Here is a 23,199-nt window from a genome sequence, read left to right as displayed (position 1 = left end):
GGTTGGTCAAGGCATAAGGAAATGAGGAGGTGTGACTCTGTGTTACTGGCCATAGTCTGGACCAAGAGGAGGAGTGGAAGGAGTGGGTGGGTGTGGGTGCTGTGTACTAACACTGATCCATCCAGAGTGTGTGGCATGGGGGCTGGGGACAGGGACTTGGTAGTGAAGGTGAGAGGCTGGGAGGATTGGCAGCAGTGAGGATGGGGGTGGGGAGCATCTGACGCTTGAGCAGATGGATGGTGTCTGCAAGAATCGGGGCTTGCTGGGTGTGGAGGGGACCACTGGAGAGGCTGTAGGGAGTCCAGGGAAATGGCGAGATTGAGGATATGCAGGGCTGGGTGTAGGGTCACACAAGCCACAGCACAGGAGTCTGGAAGGACATGGAAGCAGAAACGCGGTTGGAGCCGGAGAGTTTGGCTTCAATCCCACCACAGTACTCGACCATGTTAGTGTCGGTGGTGGGACAGGAGGGGAGGCTGTTCAAGGCAGAACTGGAATTGAGTTAGAAAGAGATGTCAGGACTGAGATGGAGCCCAGGGTCTTCATATTCAGGTAGGGAGAGTGAAAAGAGGTGACAAAACATGGGACACATTTTTGTTTAGGGGTGAGAAGAGAGTCTGGGGCACATGAAGAACACTGACAGTCATGAAATCATGAAATTTCAAGAGCACGAGACTCTTCAAGTCAACCCTACAGTAAACATTTGCCTCTTGCCACCGTGTCTTGGGCAGATACTCAAATGAGCTGGGACACCGAACACTCCAGTGAGGGGGTCGATGCTGTCGCCCACCTCCCCTCTCAGGTCTGACTCACTATCAAGTCTATTGATCTGTCACCTCAACACGTCCCCGTGGGACATTTGCTTTTTTCTCTCTGCTCAGTTGGAATCTCATGACACGTTAGCAGCCTCCTCCCAAGCCTCCCCTCCTCCAGTGTGTCAGTTCTCTGAGTGACATGAGCCTGCAGGAAGGGGGATGGACCTGAAACACACCCCTCATGTGTCACACTTGTGCTTTGCAACTCTCAAAGGGACCTCCCTGCCAATAGAACTCAGCACAGAGCAAGAGCCTTCGCGTGCTGGTCCCAAATGATCTTTCCAGCCCCGCTGCCCCTCACGTCCAGCCTTCAGCCCGAGGTTCTAACTCTTGCATTCTCTGCAGACTGCATGATGGGGCTCCTGGGAATCTTCCTTTGTCACTGCATCATATTCAGATGTGACTTGCACTGTGAAGCCCCCCAAGCCCCTCCAGGTGAAGCTGGTGCCTTGGTTCTCCGGCCTTCAGGCACCCTTCTGCACTATGTCCAGCACAGCCTTTCCCACTTGACATGGTGGCCTCCTCTTCCCATGTCCTCTCTCTACTGGCTGAGTCATCTTCCTCTCCAGGCTCAGTCCAGTCCCTGCTAGGCACATCATGTTCTCCTGGGGATACGCTTCATTGTGGGACACATCTTTGTGCTCTTGTGCTGAGGTCCCTTGATGTAATTTCTACCTGGACATAACGAGGACACCTGGACCATTCACAAGCCATGGGAGTATCTCCAACAGCTGGGAGCCACCTGTCTCTTTTCCAAGTTGAAGTTTCTAATTTTCTCCGTCCCTTCTCAGGTGGCATAATTTCTAGCTAATTCTCTTCCTGAGACTCTCTTCTGTGAAAGACCTGTGATTTTTTTTATTGTCCTTCATTAAATGAGGTCCAGTGCAGAAACTGGTCATTTTTTGAAATTCTCTTTCTCACACACCTGTGAGGATGCAGTGCTCATTATGTGGGTTGCAAATGAGTTTTTACAAGTTATGTAGATTTTACAATGATCCCTATTACATTTTATCTCTTTTTTTCCAGCCTTTCAAAAACTCTTCAAATTTGGAGTCTTCCCATTAATACATTCTCTTTCTCCCTTGGAGTTCTGCCACCTCTAAAATGGTCTCAGCCTGCCCAGATTTCAACCTGGCTCTCCCTAATTAGATAGCCCCATCCCAATGCTAGTGGACTTTGTCTGGGCCTCTGCTGTTCCCTATAATTTCCTGATTGCTCACAAACCAGGTTTTCTATAACCTAGTCTACTTTATTTCAATCTGTAATTTCTAGAATTTACTGTTTTTGAAAATGGGTTTGGAGTATAACTAGTTTCCAACACCTTTAATTTGACTGTTCAAAGATTATCCAGAAATATTTTGGGATTATGTCGGGAAAATATTTGTCCAGAATCCTAAGTCATCATCCTTTGGGGTCTAGGGACCAGTACCACATGATATCCTTCCTAGTAATTCCTATGGGGAAAGAGTCTTCTCCTTCAGTGTATCATCATAGCATTTACTGGTGTCCACATTATGTTGCCCATCATTTAGAATTCTTGTGATAGTTTGTTGTAAACATGCCTTCCTTCCTACTAGCAAGAGATAAAAACTATTATTTTATGCAATTTCCCCTCTTTTGCTCCCATAATGACTAGAACATAGTAGGTTTTGAAAGAATAAGTCAATTTAAAGAGTCAGAGGCTCTATTTATTTTCTAAAGTTCCTTCCTTCCTACCTTCCTTTTGTCTTTTTCTTTCCCTCCCTCTCTCCCTCTTCTAACCTATCTTCCTTCCTGCTCCCTCTCTGTCCTTTTCTTCCTTTTTTATAATTCTTCTTCCACATTTTATGGTTTGAATAGCACTTCTCTTGGTGCATATCAAAGCGAAGCAGACATTGAGTCGTTCTTTCTACCTGCCATCTGTTAGTTAATATGAGAACATCATCTCAAGTCTTGTTCTTGCTAAACAGTCTCTTGTGTTGCCTGTCACATTTTTTCCCCACAAATTTCAGCTCAATCTGAGATTTAGACTTTGTGACACCTTTCCTAAAGTCCTTTGCTACTCCTACATATCCAGCCTTGGCTCTGTGTTTCCCCGTTAATCTTTTGGGCTTGGGCGTGATAGAGAAATATCACCAGGATATTTGGAAGGAAGGGGTTTCAAAAAATAACATTTGCAATGAGTCCTAGCAAACGGTATCTGGAAGGAGAATTTGGTGATTAGGAGGTAACTGGTCATCTGCCTTCAGGAGAGCATGTGGAAGTGAGACCATGAGGGTTCAGGAGCTGGTTAGAAACAGTGCTGCTGAGTATAGAATCGTCTTTCAATAATCTAGTGAGGAGAAGCAGCAGAGAGAAGGGCATCAGGCAGAAGATATGGAAGACAGAAGTTTTGACGGTAGAAATAAAAAAATCCACAAATTATTTTCTATGGGAAAATAAAATTAGAAAGTAACTGTTGATTCTGTGTTGATATATCTTCTAACTTCAGGCTTCACTGACAACCCTTTCAAAGCCAACCCAGTTGATGGGACGTCCCGTTTCTTTTTTGACCATTCCCAGATCTGAGGAAGTTTCATGGAAAGAGGGCTGGGATAGGGCAGTAGCAAGCTGGGTGCTCTCTCTAGCTCCGCCCTGATATGTGATTTTGGACAAGTTCCTTTAAGTTTCCATATCAGCAAAATAGGGCATAATATACTACCAAGTTTATACTCCACTTGTTTGCACTGCTATGGAGAGACTGAGACAAGGCAGCATCATGTAAAGCATTATGGAGCGGAAGGAAGGGGAAAAAGTAGAAGATGGTCCTCTATTGATTACTGTGTGACTCAGTGGGCTCTTGGGAAGAGGCACCCCTGTTGGGTTAAGAGTACTACAGTGTGGTCTCGCCCCGTTCCCGTATTTTTTTGTGGACCACTCTTCCCTTCATGGGTCTGCACCCAGCACAGAGGTTCTCGCCCACCAGGCAGCACCACCGCAGGGCGTCAGGGGAGCTCAAGGCAAGCCTCAAACACCACAGCTGTGCCAACCCAGAGTCTGGGCCGTCTCATACTTCATGGGCCCAAATGTTTCCTTAAAAAAGAGAAATCCCATTATTGCCACATGTCTACACTTTCATTCTGACATTCTGGTTAGGTAGACTGGGGCATGCTTAGCTTTACCCTGCTGTCAGGCAGGGGCTAGCACACACCCCCGAAATGAACACCAGCGTGGGAGTAGCAGATTTTACCTAGATTTATGATCCTACCAAGAGTTCTTTGTAAGCTCCCTGACAACAGTCCCTGCTTTTCTGTGAAATTGAAATGGATCTCATCAAGTAGCTTTTTTCATAAGGGCTATGAGTCTGCATTTATATATTTTTTTAACCAGATGACAAATAGGACTTTTAATCATCAGTGTGCTATGAAAGCTAATCCAAAAACCACAACTAAATAAATATTCAATAAAGAAAACCATATATACTTGCAATCTGAGAAAACTGCAAGTACAAACATGGACCAACTAGAATACCCAGGTGGGGGAGGCGCCAGGTCCGACGCCAGCTCTCTCCCTCCTGACAGCCTGCTCTCTGTCCCTCACTCTGCTAGCTGCCCATGGCTAGACCCTGTGGCCATCCTAATGTTCTTTTAATCCCCACCCTCTGATACAGAAACTCCTTTTACAACATTCTCCCATTGAAAATTTGGAGTTTTGAAATAATAATTTTGTTAAGAAATTAAGGTTTAAACAATCTGAGGGGTTTGAAGGGGCGGGGGCGTGGGAGGTTGGGGTACCAGGTGGTGGGTATTATAGAGGGCACGGATTGCATGGAGCACTGGGTGTGGTGAAAAAATAATGAATACTCTTTTTTCTGAAAATAAATAAATTGAAAAAAAAAAAGAAATTAAGGTTTAAAAAAAGAAAAAAAAAAAAAAGGAAGGAAGGAAAGAGGGAAGGAAGGAAGGAAGGGAAAGTTTCAGAACACATGCTTCTGATCCCAGATAGACCACACTTGGACATTTATTAGCTTGGTGAAGTTGTGGTTTATTTGGGATCGGAAGCTTGAGCTGCTTCTTTAGATTATTGAAGTTCAAACACATTTTTGGTCCTACAATTAAGGAAAGCATTTAGCTCATTTGCAGACCAGATGAAAGGGATGTTGGAGCTTAGCAGACAATAGCCATCCCTCATGGCCTTCATCTGTGACCATGTAGATCCACGAGGCCACATTCTCTCTGGGAATGGCCTTCCGGAACTGATCTGTTTTTATAATATTAACCCATTTCAAAGCAAGCTTAAAATAACTAGGCTTCTCTTCACAGGATGAAAGGCATTTTGCCACAGAAGCGTGGACAAATTTTATACCCTCCATTGATTTTTATTTGTAGCTTATTTGAAGCTCCAAAAGTGGCTTTTAGGCTTGGCACGCCAGTAGACCCAATTGACTAGTGCCAACATAACTTTGCACCTTCTTGGGTAGACTCACACTAAAGGAGGAAGTTTTTAGTGATACTGGTGTTGATTACTTGACGTAGGAATCAAAGTTTTACAAGGTTGGGGCTTCTAGGATTATGGACCCAGCCAGGGATTTGTTCTGTAAACTTGCACTTGAAGGATTTAGTAGTGGGGAGAAATCAGGGCACGATTATAAGCAAAATGTTGCTTCTGGACTCCTAGATATGGTTACAGATTTTTTTTTTTTAAATGTGCACTTTCACAGTTAATAGAACGTCAGCTTCTGTGGTTCTGGGACAGGGCTGTAGCCCTCATTTTTCTCTTTGGGACCTAGCCAAACACTTGTGATCAAATAGAAGTGGTTAATAAGAATATTTCACGTTTCATTTAAAAAATGGTGACGGCCAGCTCATGGCAGGTGATCGACAATGGTTTGTTGAATTGAATTCACTTCTGTGCCTCCACTTTAAAATGTGCCCTTGGGAAGCAGCTGGAGTTGGGGCCCCCGTCCTTTGCACTCTCGCGACCATCTTGTCCGACGCTGGGTTTGGAAGGCTTTGTGAAGCGCGTGCAAAACACAAGACGACAGACACTTTTGTACTCCAGCAAGCTACTTCCTGGGACTCTTTGCTTCCCAGCATCTCGCTTAAGTACACCTTCTTTCCCACAGTTCTTGTTTTCTTCCTGCTGAAACCTTTGTGCAGGCTCTGTCTTCCCTCAGTCACAAAGAAAACAAAACTGTTTCTGGGGCTGGAAAGGCTGTGCTCTCCGATGTGATGTATTGCTTTCTTTACCAAGAGCCACTACAAAATACCAGTGTCTAGGAGTAGAGATGTCCACAGTGACAATGCCAGTCCCAGGATATCGTCTGGTGGGAGCCCTTGCGAAGGAATCCCTGAGTGATAAGGCATTGCACTTGTGAGGAGCACCAGATGTTGTACGGAAGTGATAAATCACGTCATTCTACACTTGAAACTAATACACTATATGTTAACTAACCAGAATTTAAATAAAAACTAAAATAACAACAACAAAAGAATAATAATAAGGTGTATGGGCCTGCTATCAGTACCCAACATGTTGGTAAGAGTTAGCAGCACCTTCAGCATCTTTAGAGACTGGGGAGCTCAGATTATGGGTAGAATGGGGCAAATTACTTTTGATGGCTGCATAGTATTCCATTGTGTATATATACCACATCTTCTTTATCCATTCATCTGTTGATGGACATCTAGGTTCTTTCCATAGTTTGGCTATTGTGGACATTGCTGCTATAAACATTCGAGTGCAAGTGCCCCCTTTGGATCACTACGTTTGTATCTTTAGGGTAAATTCCCAGTAGTGCAATTGCTGGGTCATAGGGCATTTGCGACAACATGGATGGAACTAGAGCGTATCATGCTGAGCTAAATAAGTCAAGCAGAGAAAGACAACTATCATATAATCTCCCTGATATGAGGAAGTGGTGATGCAACATGGGGGCTTAAGTGGGTAGGAGAAGAATCAATGAAACAAGATGGGATTGGGAGGGAGACAAACCATAAGTGACTCTTAATCTTACAAAACAAACTGAGGGTTGCTGGGGGGAGGGGGGTTGGGAGAAGGGGGCTGGGGTTATGGACATTGGTGAGGGTATGTGCTTTGGTGAGTGCTGTGAAGTGTGTAAACCTGGAGATTCACAGACCTGTACCCCTGGGGATAAAAATACATGTTTATAAAAAAATAAAAAGTTAAAAAAAAAAAAAGAATGGGGCAAATTAAATCACAGCTGGGAAGGAAGGAGTAATTCAACAGGGCTGGGGGCTGGGGGAGAGGACGACGATCTTGGCAGAGGGTGACAGAATACCGGGAAGGAGGGGCGCCTGGGTGGCTCAGTGGTTTGGGCTGCTGCCTTTGGCTCGGGTCATGATCTCAGGGTCCTGGGATCGAGCCCCGCATCGGGCTCCCTGCTCCGCAGGAAGCCTGCTTCCCTCTCTCTCTCACTCTGCCTGCCTCTCTGCCTACTTGTGATCTCCGTCTTTCAAATAAATAAATAAAATCTTTAAAAAAAAAAAAAAAAAAAGAATACCGGGAAGGAGTGCCTTCATTTTTAATGCACTTGCTGCCAAACCCTTGTGACCGAGTGGAAATGATTAAGACAAAAAACAAATTACTGTTGTTTTAGAAGATATTACGTGAAAAATTCATAGCCTTTGAAACACAGCTAGTTAGATCTGGCCATCTAAATGTAACAAGGAGCTCATATGATAATTGTCTTTCTCTGATTGACTTATTTCATGCAATATAACACCCTCGAGTTCCATCCACATTGTTGAGAGGCAGGGCAGGGGGTTGGGGGGGGGTAGAGAAGGGAAAAATGAAGCAAGATGAGATCAGGAGGGAGACAAACCATAAGAGACTCTCACAAAACAAACAGGGTTGCTGGGGGGTGGGAGGGCAGAATAGGGTGGCTGGGTTATGGACATTGGGGAGGGTATGTGCTATGGTGAGTGCTGTGAAATGTGTAAGCCTGACAGTTCACAGGCCTGTACTCCTGGGACAAATATTACATTATATGTTAATAAAAATAATTAAAAAAATAAAAATAAATGCAATAAGGACAGAACCTTGCTGGTCCGCCAGCTATTGGTTCCTCAATAATATTGTCTCTAAAGTCCAGAATGTAGGGTTCTGTTGTCTGTGAAAAGGTTAGAAAAACATCTTTTTGTTATCTTAGTGATGAGCACTTGTGAATGTAATCCAACACAGTTCGCCTTACAGTGGGTTTCTCAACAGAGTAAGCAGTATGTGGCTCTTATGTAGCTCCAAGATGGCGTCCCCGTCTCTCCCCAGTTGGGATTAATTGCTCCCTCTTTTGTAGGTAAGTAGGATTTTTTGAAGCCCTATTTTGATATTCATGACATTTTTGTTCTTTTCCTGGTAGAAGTTCATGTCTCTGCCTCCTACACTAAACCCAAAGTTCAGAAGGCTCTTTCTCTTTCTGATGAAACAAAAAGCACAAAGTATGGTGCTTAGGATATATAGGATTTACCAAGGTTAAGTCTGCAAAATTAAGTAAGTGGTTAACGGGATTTAGCAAGGATATTTCAGTGAGATCGACAGCCCATCTGAATCATGGGGCTGTGGGAAATTTAAACGGAAGGGCTATTAACATGTACAGAGCATGATGTACTTTCAGTATTCTAATTTTTCGGTCAAGTGGAAGCAAATTGATAGGAAAATGTGTTAGGGCCATGTAAAGAGAAATGCTTCTCAGAAATGCAGATGGGAGAAAGTACCACCATGTTCTGCTGCTCTCACGAGATGGCAGTGAACTGAAGTATTTGCAGAAGATGTCCGTGTTTTCTGTGTGTATCAGTGATGTCTGGGGACATCTGAGATAAGTCCTGGGACTGGGTTCCCAGACTTGTTCCTCAGGTATAACTTTTAGAAATATGCAGAATGCTGGATGATTCTGTCCACACTGGACTAGTTAAATGAGAACATCGTGTCCATGCATTTTATCAAAAAAGGGACTTGGTGGAATACTGTGACAGGTGAAAAGTGAAGGGCTCAGAACCGCTCTTCCTGACGGGGTCATGTCCGAAAGAGCTCGTTTTCCTCACACTGTGGTGCAAAGGCAAGGAAGGGCTCTCGGCCAGAAGCTGGAAATAGCTTCATCACCGGGACCTCACAGAGCTGGACATGATAATAATGGTGCCTGCTCACAATAGGGCTCGTCTGGCCAAGGCTCTTGTCTTCCGTGGTGTTTTTGTTGTTTGAGTGAAACTCTTACACTGGGCTCTCGCTCACATATCTAATTTGGGGAAATGTGTGTTTTTTGCCTCACAATGCTTTACTATAAGCCCTCAATTTCCTCTTCCTGGCAATAAAATAGTTCTCATTGCCATAGCAAATGTGATTGGTCTTTTTAAAGGACACCATAATTGATGGCCTTGCTGAGATAGCTGAGAAAGCAAGCAGAGTTGAAAGACCCATGAGAAAATAATTGTCTTTGCTTATTGATATCTATGGGTTAGGAAACTGGTGTGAGGCTGACTCTCTCTCAGTGTCTGACTGTGTTGGGTAGTAACATGGTACGACTCTTCCCCTAGGGCTGCAGCGCTGCTGAAGGCATATCATAGAGTCAGGCCATGGGGAGACCCGGCCTGGAGAATAAAAGACCTTCTCCTGGGGAGTAGCTCCCGCCAGGCTGGCTGTCCATAGAGAGTGGTGCAAGCAGGTGACTGGGGGCCGCCACTCACCTCTCAGCCTCTTTAGCCTCTGCTCCCGCCTCCTCCGCCGCACCACCAGCAGGAGTACGAACAGCAACAAGACCCCCACCAGGATGCAGGAGATGGTCACAAGCATCTTGAGCCCCTCGTTGGTTGTCAGGCCTTCTTCGCTTTGCACAACTGACTTAATGAGTGGAGGGATTGTACCTGAAAGCAGGGCCATGGTGTTAGATGACTATTAATGAAGACGGCATGGTGGAGGGTTTAGGGATGACGGTTACAAGAGGCGCGCTGTGTGATCCAAGGGTGTCCAGGGTGATGAGATATGAAAGGAGGTCTTTATCTAGGTCCTGACTCATTGATTTACTTTCTCATGCCCCTCCTCTGCCCAACTTGCAACTTACTTGACAAAACATCAAATCAGGATTTGCACCAAGGGTGAAGCCCATTTCTTTGAAAGGGACTTCATTTTGCACTGTACTGCTGGGTGCAGGCATTGAAAGCACAATGTCCAGGCTAGGTGCTTAAAAAAGCCACATGCGTTTCCCTGAAATGGTCACCCAGAGTACAACTGCTTGAAAACCCGTGCATCAAAGGAGGAACAATAGGTCTGGCCAGTGCACAGAAGTCTGCAGGGAGACTATACCAGTTATACTGGCTTAAAGAAGCTTTGCATCCCTTTTGGTCTGGCGACTCACTGGCTTTTTTTCTACTTTAGAAGTTCTCATTTTAGGGTTAAGAGCTGCAGACAACTTTTCAAAGAGGAAGCATCTAGGTCTCCAAACAAGCTCCTGAGTGATCAGGCATTATTATACAGCATCCGGAGATTCGGATTATATAGAATTATCAGGAAACACCTATGCAGACTGAACTCTGAGCTTTCTGAAGCTGCTTTCTAGGCAGAGGCTGAAGACGGTGGGTGCAGAGACTCAGACATACACCCACACTATGCGGAGCGTGCATTCCAGCACCTTCCCTCATGTGAGATGCTCCATCCCACGGTATTTTCCACGTGAAACAAGGGCCAGGAAGTCAGTGGTTCAGGAAAAACGATGCAAAAATAATGCAATTTCCATCTGAGCAAAAATGATCTTTATCCTGCACTTAGTAAGTAGAGCAGGGATAATAGAATCCCAGTCCCCTATGTTATCAGCCCAGGTCAGGAAAAGTGCTCTTCTAACTGTGTCATATTTTTAGCTGGAAACCCACATCTGGGATGCTCAGAACCCATGTAGTGGGATGCAGGTGAAGCTGGTCTGCAAAACCAAGGCAACACAGGGACATGTGCAAATGTTTGGCTAAGGAAATGGCAGAAGAAAAAGTCAAATACAGACATGGAAGAATCTGAGATCTGACTGGTGTAGGTGTGAGGCTAACCGTCAATGTTTGTTTCCCTCCAAATGAAAGGAAAATCTTCAGTCAGATATGACAAAAGAGATATTAAAGCTATATATCCATGAGATCAGTTCCAAGAAGTCCAAAATCCTTTTCAAGGATCAAAAAATACATATTTTTATTTCCTAGTGTAATAAAATTATTTCAGACTTCAGGAACTTAAATGTAGCTCACAGAACCTTTGCATGGTTATAATCTAAGTTCATGGATAAAATGCAAACATCATTTTTTTTTAGGAGGACAGCATTTGAATTCTTTGGTGTGCTCTGTAAGTTTGAATCACATTTCAAATTCTTCATGTGAGTGGTTTCTGGTTAAAAGATTATCATGACCATGTCACCAGTGTGCACACTAGAGCCCAGCACTCTGGTATCTAGAGATTATAGAGAAGCTCCGTGCCGGCATGTGATTATTTTAAGTCAATTAATGTAAGCCAATAAGCTAAAGTAAGAGCTATGCTTCCTGCCCAAATGTGTACCTGCTAGCAGAGGACTTTGGGGGAACACTTAAATGCAAAGTAAAGAGTTTGGTAAGTCAAAGTCCTTTATTCTGTAAGGTTAAAGAATTAAACCATGTTGAAGAGAAAGCCAGTGGGAGGGCTACTCTGCCTATGGGTGGTGCTTTGGGGTGGGACACTTTGAGTGACATCACTTGTAACTGAAGGCTAGGAAATTAGACAGAGGGTGCCCACAAAAAGCATTGGTTCTTGAGTAGTAGGTTTGCATTCCAGAAGCTGGGCAAGCCATTCCAGGGCTATGGAGGTAGAGTGCACTGCAGAGGCAGGACTCCAGGCTGGTATCAACAATATCAAGAAAACTTCTACCTAAAGATCTTCCTACATGCAGGAGGTTGGAAATGCTGGAGGCCAGACAGGCTTCTGGCTGGGGAGAACTTCGTGGTGACATGGCCCTGGGCAGGAGACTTGGGGTGGGTTTCCAGTGTGCCAGAGCAGGAAGAACTTGTTCTGGGCCCTCCAGGAGAGTCCCAGAGAAAATGACCAAATGAGGAGCCCAGTCTACATCACCTCATTAGCTTGAGTGTCTTTGGGTTCACAGACACTATCCTTGGGATAGTATAAACTGCACTCCCAGTGAGTGGGAGTTTGCTGGAGCCTTAATTAAGCAAGATCCCAAAGTACACACAAGCAGAGGAGGGAACCACTCTTTAGCATGCCTACGGATGAATACAGTAGGGTCTTTGCTTGGATGCAGATTTTCTGGGCCAAGCCATCCAACACTGTGCTCTGACCTGGTCAGTGGAACTGGCCAGAAATCTTGGAAGGGTGCGGCCTGCTAAGCCAGGATCTCCCAACATCCTGAAAAATCGTGGCAGGTCCTACCTTGTGATTGAGCACCTAACGGAGTCACCACTTTACCCTGAGTGAAAGTCACTGCAAAGCTGTAGAAATCAGCACCAACATATAGTGCTTAAGACTTTCTAAAGCTCCCTAACCTCATAACAATCAATGGCCCTCTGTCTTTCAGCTTCACTGGGTTGGGCATTTATGCAGATATCAATCAATGGCCTTGATACTGGTTGTAGGAAAAAAAAAGAGAAAATTCCTATTGCTTATTTTTGGTGGGCTAAACAGCACAAGATACTTTGCCTGGTTTTCAGAAAGTCCAAGCAAATTGCACGTGTGGTGGGGGGAGGGGCAGGACGCACACCAACATCCTATGATATTATATTACTTTCATCAGTGTCTGCATTTCTGCTCAGGGACTACCAGAAGCTCTGGTACCATAAAGACTGTTTCTGCCCATGCAGTCTAAAGGCTAAATGAGAGCAAAGACGGAGTTATGTGGGTTGGGATGTGGTGGGGAACGGGTGGGGAGACAACAAAAGCAGTGTTAGCACAGAGTCATTGACGAACGCACAGAACCACGTGTTTGGTAAGGGAAGGTAAAGAATCCTTCAGCCCGAAGAGAAATCACTCCTGCACCACGATTCCCTAAGGAGATTCCCAGTGGCTCTCAGGGCCTTATTTCTGGAGCAGATCCATGGTCCCGTGAACACAGTGAACTAGGGAATCCCACAGGGAGCCAGCTGAGTGGCTCTGAAGCCTAAAGGGATCTGTGGGCACTGGTCACTCTGTGGCCAGCATGAATGTTGAATGGGAAAGGGGCTGTAAGCACATGCATGTGTGGGAGGGCCACAAAGCCAGCCAGCTTACTGCCATCGTAGTTGAGCGTGGCGAAGTTGGCCTGCTTCTCCGCACAGCCAGCACTGTTGCACACCCTCATCTGCAGCTCGTACCACGTGGCTTCCTGCAGGTCATACAGGATATAGGACTTGGAGAGAGAGGTCCGCTGAGCTGTGGTCCAGACCGTGGTCCCAAAGGGTCTGTACTCCAGTGTGAAGGAGGTGATTGGACAGCCACCGTCATTCCAACCGATGAGGTTTAGCCTCACGCGTGTGGTGTTGATGCTGGCGAAGAGTTCTTGCTCCTTGGAGAACTGGGGTTCTGTGGGAGAATGCACAGTCATTCAGCTCATGGGACCAGCTCATGGGATACGGGAATGCTGGTCATCAATATTGTCATGCATTTCCCCTTGGCTGCTTTCCCCACCTGGGTGAGGAGCTCAGTTCAAATCTGGGTCATAGACCAGTCCCAATTTGTCCACTATTTATAGGGACCTATGGACCAGTGGGCTGTCTCCAACTATAATAACCTAGGTATGAGAGGGAAAATTGGGTGGGTAGAGGTTATGGTTATGCATGTCAGAGTTCCTAAAGAAAAATGTTATTTTCATATGTGTGTTTCCTTGAGTGATTCTAAAGGAACCGTACTATGTGCTGAGATGACCTATTTCCACTCTTGTGTGGAGGGACGTGACTCAAGATAAGTCTAATTGGATTTGAGAAGTTCCAACTTGTGTCTCTTGCGGCCCAAGCACTTCTTACTGGAGCCCAGGGACCTAAAGGATATATTTCTCCATAAATTAATCCCTCATCCTCTGAACCCTTGTTGAATCTTAACCAAAACTCAGGGGCCAGACCCAAGTAACACCTTTGCCTTCCCATCTCTGGCTCTTTTGCTATCCAGTGTGGCCCTGTGCACCAGATGAGAGTCAGATGTGAGGGGAAGCTCCAAAGACCCTCTCTTCACTGCCTCACCTAGACTTCCATGCCACTGTACCCCTTCCCTTACTGGTGCCCCCGGACTACAATTTCACTGTTGAGCACCATTTCTGCCTCCCACCTCGCACCACCCAGGAGTTTATCTCCTCAAAGATTCATGTTTCAGATTAAAAAACCAACTCACATTAATGGTCAACAGTCTTTCCCATTCCCTTACTACCTGAAAAGTGGGTCCTTGGAGACAACGGGAAAGTTATGGATAGATGAAGCATGGGGTGATGGAGGGAGAAGCTCACACTAGAAGGTATGAAGGTAAGATGAGAGGGTAAATGACGTATTTCATGGTGAACCAGCCAGGGCAATTTATGTAGGCACCAAAGCCCGTGGTTTGCAAATGACACTCTTCATTCTTACTGTAAATGGCATAATGAAGGAAGAGAACCATGTACATCCTCTGAGGACCAGCTATCTCTCTCATTACACTGCAAACATCCAAACCCGTTTTGGGAATAACAAAGTTCAAACTCACAAACAAGCATGCAAATATATGATGCATTATCTGTGATTACAATGACCCATTCAGTTAGGGAAGCAGAGGAAATGCAGACAGCAGAAGGCATACATACCTTTCCCCAACGTTTTCGCTTCTATGATTTCACTGATGCGTCCCGGTCCCACTCCATTTTGGGCAGTTAGAGTGAACTTATACCAAGTACCACACTTCAGATTTTCCAGGCGGTAAGAACGTTCACTTGGGCTGATTGGAAAACTTCCCCACTGTTCACTGTTATCCTCGGAGTACTGCAATATGTACCCTACAGAACACAAGAAATATTCAAAAGAATCTTATTTTCTTTCTACTAGGAGTTGGTGGATGTTGGCATTTTGTATGGAATGAGAGTTCTCAGCCTTGATGCATCTCTGGAAGAAAACATCTGAAGTCTCCCTGATGCCAAGAAGTTGAACCCAGGCTGGGAGGAGTGATGTGATGATGTTCTGATTAGCATTTAGGCCATGCCAGATATTACTATGGTGTATTGCTAATTGGTATGATGAAAATAAAACTTCTTTCCCTTATTTCCTTTTAAAAGGTGTAGCAAACAGCAGAGGATGGACACTAAGTCTCTAGAAATCTGCCCTGAGCCCACATGTTCCTGAATCTTTGGGTATCAACATGGTCAAAAGTGGAATTATTTTTTTTAATTAAATTTATTTATTTTCAGCATAACAGTATTCATTATTTTTTCACCACACCCAGTGCTCCATGCAATCTGTGCCCTCTATAATACCCACCACCTGGTTCCCCCAACCTCCTACACCCCCACCACTTTAAACCCCTCAGATTGTTTTTCAGAGTCCATAGTCTCTCATGATTCACCTCCCCTTCCAGTTTCCCTCAACTCCCTTCTCCTAACTCCCCATGTCCTCCATGCTATTTGTTATGCTCCACAAATAAGTGAAACCATATGATAATTGACTCTCTCTGCTTGACTTATTTCACTCAGCATAATCTCTTCCAGTCCCGTCCATGTTGCTACAAAAGTTGGGTATTCATCCTTTCTGATGGAGGCATAATACTCCATAGTGTATATGGACCACAGTTTCCTTATCCATTTGTCTGTTGAAGGGCATCTTGGTTCTTTCCATAGTTTGGCGATCGTGGCCATTGCTGCTATAAACATTGGGGTACTGATGGCCCTTCTTTTCACTACATCTGTATCTTTGGGGTAAATACCCAGGAGTGCAATTTCAGGGTCATAGGGAAGTTCTATTTTTAATTTCTTGAGGAATCCCCACACTGTTTTCCAAAGAGGCTGCACCAACCTGCATTCCCACCAACAGTGTAAGAGGGTTCCCCTTTCTCCACATCCCCTCCAATACATGTTGTTTCCTGTCTTGCTAATTTTGGCCATTCTAACTGGTGTAAGGTGATATCTCAATGTGGTTTTAATTTGAATCTCCCTGAGGACTAGTGATGATGAACATTTTTTCGTGTGTCTGATAGCCATTTGTATGTCTTCATTGGAGAAGTCTCTGTTCATATCTTCTGCCCATTTTTTTTTTTATATGATTGCCTGTCTTGTGTGTGTTGAGTTTGAGGAGTTCATTATAGATCCTGGATATCAACCTTTTGTCTGTACTGTCATTTGCAAATATCTTCTCCCATTCCGTGGGTTGCCTCTTTGTTTTCTTGACTGTTTCCTTTGCTATGCAGAAGCTTTTGATTTTGATGAAGTCCCAAAAGTTTATTTTTGCTTTTGAAGTGGAATTATTTTTAAGAGTACCAAAGCTCTGGAAAAGGGGTATGTTGTCAAGGGGGTAGGAATCTCCTCAACCAGAGCCTACGCAGTCTGCAATCCCTAAGGGAACTGGCTTTAAATCCTATAGATATCCCAACATTTCTTTTTTTTCTTTAATTTTTTTAAATTTTTATTTATTTATTTTTTCTTTTCAGTGTTCCAGAATTCATTGTTTATGCACCACACCCAGTGCTCTATGCAATACGTGTCCTCCATAATACCTACCACCAGGCTCACCCAGCCCCCCAACCCCTCCCCTCCAAAACCCTCAGTTTGCTACTCAGAGTCCACAGTCTCTCATGGCTCACGTACCCCTCCAATTTCCCCAAGTCACTTTTCCTCTCCATCTCCCCATGTCCTCCGTGTTATTCCTTACGCTCCACAAATTAGCGAAGCCATATGATAATGAACTCTCTCTGCTTGACTTATTTCACTCAGCATAATCTAACATTTCAACAGTCACCTGACTTCTCCTTAGTCTGAAAAATCCCTCCAATGATGACTGTCACCTATATTTACATGATCATGAACATCAAGTGTCCTTTTCTTGAGTGCTCACCAGGTGCCTGCTCTGTCCTTTGCCCGCTGCATTTATTACCTCACATAACCCCCTAGAAGATAATTATTATTGTTCCCATGGTGCAGAGCAAGACACTGATGTCCATATAGGTGAGATGACCATCCAAGGGCCCTGTAAGTCAGTGAGAGTCAAACCCCACCTTCAGAATCTGAAGCCAGCTCTCCTGGCCCTTGTGATGACCAGGACATTCCTCCTTGTTATAGTCACAATTCCTGTTAACTCAGTCACTTCCTGGGAGGGGGAAGATGGTCCAGTTTTCTCTGTCCCCATCTCCTCCATGTTCACACCCAGACAACCCAGGACCAGCCTGCCTGGTGCATGGTATCCTCACGCTGGTGGACTGCTAACATCCCTCTGGCCTTTGGGGCTATATTTTTTTAAACACAGGTAAAGCGCTTCTCAGCTCCACACTGCAGAAGCTTTTAAGCCCACACTGGCAGCATCAAATGTTCTGCAGACCTCTCATATGAAGGTCACATATCCTCATTTCTTCTGTGGTCAGGGTGTGGATCTTCCCTACTCTTTGCTCCTTCTCACCCCTCTGGCCCTTTGCTACCTTGCGATCCCTCTTCTTTTCCAAACCTCATTTTCTATTTGAGTCTCCTTGATCTGTACTCCTCAAAGCTCCTGCAGTACCTGACAGGTGGGTGAGGGATCTGGGTACCCCATGCTCCCACTGTCATTACCTGGGTTCCACTTCAGCTCTGTCCAAACCACCTCCCTGCTGCCATGAACATCATGGGAAGAACACTTCCCTTATGATTTCTTCTAACCAAATCACATCTGGGAAGTTCTTGTAACCCTTGGCAATAGGAGCACCCATGTCAATGGCTTTGGCTACCACGGTGTTTCAGGGACTCCTGGTTGTCTTTCCTTGGAAACTCTTCATTACTAAAATGGCTTCACCTTCAAGATCTTCTGCTCTGACACTTCCTGCACCACCTTTCCCAGGCTCTCACACTTACAGAATCCAAACTCTAGTTGAGTCTTGAATTCCAAAGTCCATTGAACTCTTGCCTCAATGCCCCATTTTTCTTTTCCATATCGATGTTCTCTAATCAGTCTAGAACCTTCTGTAGACCATTTCCACAAGGAGCCCATTCTCACACACTACTCTAACTCTAGTCACATTTTTTCTGCCAGTTAGCAGCTCTGGTAAGCAACAATCCACTCTTCCTCCTAGGTGCCCAGCGCCACTTGACAAAGTCATGAGACTGTGAAATTGTGACCACCACAATTTGGGCTGTTTATACACAGCTGGGGCCTCACTCCCTCTTGACAATGGCTTTGTTGGTCTATTAATGACTTCCTGTGCATTTTACATGGTAGCTGTTACAAATCTTCCCCCACACTCCTCCAACCTACAAACACAACCTCTCATCCCCAATCAGCCAACTATTAAAAAAAAAAATCTTTTTTTCACTGTTTTCTTTAAAAAAAAAAAAAGCCTTGACTAGTAGCATTTCTCATTCTGGGGGCATGTAACTATCCCCACCTTGTGTGTGTCACTGGGTATTAGGGGAGAAAGAGATAGGACAGCTAGCTTGCTCTCATGAGCTGTAAGGGGCTAGGTCTAGCACACTGCTGGCTTCACCCTGAAATGACCCCCTAATTCCAGTTGTCTGTTCAACCTCTCCACACAGAAGAAGGGATGTCCTCAGCTTTTGGAAGTCCCCTCCCATGTGCTCTAGGATCAGCCCCCAACTCCTGTGCATTTTTGATATGTTCCTCTGGGTTCTTGTCCTTCCCTGTGGCCACAGCTAGCTCAGAATGAGGTTTCTCCAACTTTACACAGGCTAGTATTTTCACACTATGTTCTTTTCTGCTATGGACTAAATGTAAAACTTGGTGCAAATAGATCATTTCCTACCTAAACTCTAGGTTCCCCATCTTTTCGTGCTTTATAAATGAGAAAAATAACAGTTTAATTAGTAATTAAATTATATTAGTAGTTACTAATTACTTGAATGAATGATTGAATACAGGGGTGAATGAATGATGGAGTACTAACAACACGGGGAAGGAACAGTATGCAGAATCATGGGGGACAGATTACCAAATTCCTTCTTTTCTGCCTTTGTTAATCTTTCACTCAGATTGGAGGAATGATGGCAATTTTGTGAATGAGACGCCTTGGCTGAATGATAGGTTTAAGTAAATACCATAAAAGTAGATGTGTGGCTTGCTGTTAAGTAGTGGGGAATTAATTATAACGAACACATAACAATTATTTTGTGGAGATGTGTCACTTATTAGCCTAGGGGCTGTTACAGTCAATGACTGTGGGCAATGTGTTGCTCATTACCTCTGATGGAACTGCCCCCATTGTCTCCAGGGAGCCACGAGAGTGTAATGGAAGAAGAGGTCGTTTTGGACACGGTAAGTCGAGGCTGATCGGGTGGAACTGGATAGGAAACAGTTTTTAGAAAACAAGAATTAGTTTTTCACATCTTTAATCTGCTTGAACAGCCATTTACCAAATCATTTTTAACAGCCATTTATTAAATAAGTGTTTTAGGTTGCCAAAATATGCAATTCACTTCTGTCAAAATGTCTATTTAGTTGATGTCCTTGGTTAAAGAGATAGAGCAGAGTGAATCTATTATTTAATGAAAATTTAACCACATTTCTACTTGGATTTATATCTAACTCATTTCCTCACTGATCCCTTGAATTTCTGAGTCGTTCATCACTGATTTAAACTAACTAAGGATGCTTGCATTACTCTGAATTTCAGCCATGACCCAAGTGAGAAAGATAAATGGCATCCACTTAGCTCTTCTGTTCTTAGGGATGTGACAGGGGAAGGAGGAGTGGGGGAGAGGAGATTGGGTGAAGGAAGAGTAGGGGACGGAGGGGAGGAGGTGAGAGTGGCTAGTGCAAAAAAGAATTGCAAAAATTTCCACTTTTTTTAGCTACTCCCCCAAGATGCAACACACACACACACACACACACACACACACACACACACACACCTCAGCTCTGGAAATCAAAGGTGTGCCATTGAGAGGCTGTCCATGAACTTGCACACTTGTACAAGGTTTGAAGAGTACATGCTTCTAACCAGTGGGCTTCAATATTAGCTTGGATCAGCACCAAGGACAGAAACACTGAAAAAATGCATAATCACGTTATGCAAATTATACAGAAACTTCCCGTAAAATGTCCATCTCATTTTTATTGAGAGAGAGGCCCATATATATGAACCCAAAGGTATGAAAACCTGACCTATTTAGATTCACAATATCATGTCAATCTTCTGAAAAACCACAGAATTCTGTCGACTCCAATTTACTTGAAATTTCAGATCAATTCTGCATTATTATCTTTTTAAATATAGTTGTTCTCCTCCTGTTCCCCTCCACTGAGGACAACCTGATTTTATTTTTACTCACTGTGATTTATTAATGTGACAGCACTTAAATCCAAAGAAGCACACCCTTTGGTTTTTCTACTAATAAAATACCACTCTTCACCCAAACCTGAACCCAGTCAGTGGCCATTTGGGATTTTACACATGATTTTAATTTAACTATCTTGAATTTGTCACATACATTTTGTATTTGATGTCAAGAAAAACCACATATGCTGTATTAAAGATCCAACTAAATATTAGGGCAATATTCTTAGAGTTTCAGTTGGAGACTTTTTAACATACATTGTATATAAAAGTTTAGTTAATTAGCAGATAAAAGACCTCAATTCAGACTCATTTTTGGTTTGTGTTTTCCGGGTTCCCCTTACACATACATAGAATAAACCGTGCAATTAGCAGAAGTTATCAAGGAATTTCTCAGTGATGCACGCATCAAGAAAAATGAGAACAGCCTCTCTATATGCAAAACTGTAAATTGTGTTATCTTTGGGATTATAAGTGTTTTTATTTTCTTTGATTTGCTGCAGTACATTTTCCAAGATGAACGAGCATATCTTATGGCAATATGAAAATAGCAATTAGCTCTTTAGAAAGGCTGATCTTTAAGTTTGTTCAATTTTACTCTTTGCATATAGGCATACATATAAAAATATCATTTAAAAGAGCCTTCAAACTCTGTACCTTGCACTTGCAAATTTAAAATAATTTCATCCGATCCCCAGTTGTTATTGGCAATGCAGCTGTAGTAGCCAGAGTCCTCTGCCTTCACGGTGCGGATGACAAAGCTGCCGTTGCTGAAGACGCTCCTCCGGCCATCAATCGTTACTAGGCTGGGTGTCCCGTTACTACCTCACAGGAAGAAAAGGGCACAGATTAAAGAAATTACAATCCAAATTAGCTGAGGCTGGGGAAAAGCATGAAGACTCTCTCTGAGGTCAACCGCACACTTGGAACGAAATTATGATGACATGACAAAAACAATCAAGTAGCTGGATTTTGTTCTGCAGAGGTCAGACCTGTGAGGGGGCTTGGGTTCTGCCTTTCCTCCCTCCACCATGCAGGCACCAGCCACCTCCTCTTGGGAATTCCTTCTGGGGCAGAAATGCCATTTTGACCCACTCACATAGGGACAACTAAATGTGGGGGTCTCTTGTGGACTTGCTTAAATTTATAGTTGTTAATGATTTTGACCCCTCAAAAAGTGAACTGTGGTCTCTCAGGAGGGTGACGGCATTGGTCCTACAATACAAAGAATTCCCTTGCCAGTATAACTGCTGCCGTGGTGGCTGCTGTCCAGCCATCCCCAGAGGCAGAATGCCTCTTTACCCTGGGAGCTTATTTATTTCCTTAGATTAACTGATTTCAAAGGACGAAAAGTGGTCCCTGGACCAAGACCATTATTTCAATAGTTTATGTCTTGTAAGTGCTTTAGTTTAAAATAGGCACTCTTCTGAATCTATTTTACATCAAATCTCCATGCTCATTAGTGAATTGTCAGCTCTTTATTTCTATCCCAATTTCATCCTCTGAACATAGGGAAAGCACTTAGAAAAGTTACAGGATAGAATACATCTCACCCACTTTCTGCCTCCTTTCTCGACTGCTATTATATTAATAATTACTACTGAGTATGGAAAACTAGATTTTATATTAGCTAAGTCCTACTGCGTTCCATCTCTTAAAGTCATTTCTCAGAGCATTTGAGGTAGGGTTAGTTGAACCGTCATGTTGGAAGGAGAAAGACAGGTACAGGTCTCCTATGAAGTCTGGCATGTTCATCTCAGTTATACAGGAAATTTACATGAAAAAGTGCAGAGATTATAGCTTGGTTAAACTATTTTCCCTGCAAGTATTCTGTTGTGAATGAAAGGTTCTGAATTTATGGAAGACAGACACAACACACCAGACCCCTTTTAGCACTAACTCTAAGACCCCACACCCCCACCCTGCCACCTCTCCCATCTCCGAAGAGTTGGTGTTTCCTGGAATTTTCATGAGTGGAAATGAATACAACGTTAGACACCAGACCCAACCTAGTATGTCTGATGTCTGATTACATACAACCTAGTATGTAATCTCTTAGAGTTTCACTAAAGGCATATATTAGGTTACTGGTTACCTGTCTTTCATCCATTTTACTGCAGGAGAAGGGTCCCCAACAGCTTTACAAGGCAAGGCGATGTCCTTCATCCATGGGGTAGTCACTGTGCCGCTGAAGGTCAGGATTCGTGCTGGAGCTGGAGCACCAAACATAGCAGAAGCCCCATCAAGCCACAGCCGCATCGACACAAAAGCCAAAATGACCCTCCCCCATATAGGGACAACCCCAAAAGGGTAAATGTAGCACAGCCAATGAATGACACGCCTGCCGACACTCCTCTTTGGTGTCAGGATGTGTATAAGGGATTTTTCTAGTAAGAACATACAAATAGTTGGGAATCCCTATGGCAGCGTCTCCCCCCTCCCTCGACTAAACATGAAGAGCCCAAATTAAATATCTGCGTCTTCATACACCCCGCAGCCCCAACCTGTGTCTTCCATGAGCCCAGTTGTTTGTTGAGCCCTTTATTAAACAACTTATCTCAACACCAAGAACCGCCTGTTAAAATGCACTTTTAAGATCTGAAAGAATAGACCTTTCAAGGCATAACGTGCTAAAAGAAGGACGAGTAACCTGGAACAAGTTCTCTTTATCAACTTTGTGGTGTGCTCCTAACTTTATTGTGTCAGCTTGATCTTCAGCACAGACGCTAAGGAAAATAAATGCTTTCCAAGAAGCTTTTCTTGAAGAACAACTGTTGGCTTGGGACGGTGCTTCAGAGGCTCCTGTGAGAGCATTGGCCAGAGGCATCTGGCACCAGCACAGTCCCAAAGCAGCAGTAGTAGAGAGGAAAAAGCCCAGGTGGACCTACAACAGCAGGGGCTTTCTTGAAGACTGAGGAGCCCGGCACTGAGAGATTCTTAGCCCTACCTTCCTGAGGGAGACAGAGAAGCTGACACCAAGACCCCAGCTTTCCAGAGGCAA

At 44.1% G+C, this 23,199-nt stretch overlaps 1 protein-coding gene across 2 annotated transcripts in view; it reads right to left on the bottom strand.

Moving 5' to 3' along the window:
• DSCAM (DS cell adhesion molecule) overlaps positions 1-23,199 on the bottom strand; it is a 745,695-nt gene that overhangs the window by 38,465 nt on the left and 684,031 nt on the right. For both annotated transcript variants that reach the window (XM_082722200.1, XM_082722199.1), the window contains exons 22-27: positions 22,294-22,411; positions 20,856-21,019; positions 19,104-19,202; positions 14,545-14,733; positions 13,011-13,301; positions 9,473-9,649 (exon numbers count right to left, since the gene is read on the bottom strand). In XM_082722200.1, coding sequence (XP_082578326.1) covers positions 9,473-9,649; positions 13,011-13,301; positions 14,545-14,733; positions 19,104-19,202; positions 20,856-21,019; positions 22,294-22,411 — 1,038 coding nt within the window. The remainder of the gene's footprint in view (positions 1-9,472; positions 9,650-13,010; positions 13,302-14,544; positions 14,734-19,103; positions 19,203-20,855; positions 21,020-22,293; positions 22,412-23,199) is intronic.

Source organism: Mustela nivalis, assembly GCF_964662115.1.
Source record: "Mustela nivalis genome assembly, chromosome: 1".
Lineage (NCBI taxonomy): Eukaryota > Metazoa > Chordata > Mammalia > Carnivora > Mustelidae > Mustela > Mustela nivalis.
The sequence above is the reverse complement of the archived record's forward strand: the minus strand, read 5'-3'. Positions and strand labels throughout refer to the sequence as shown.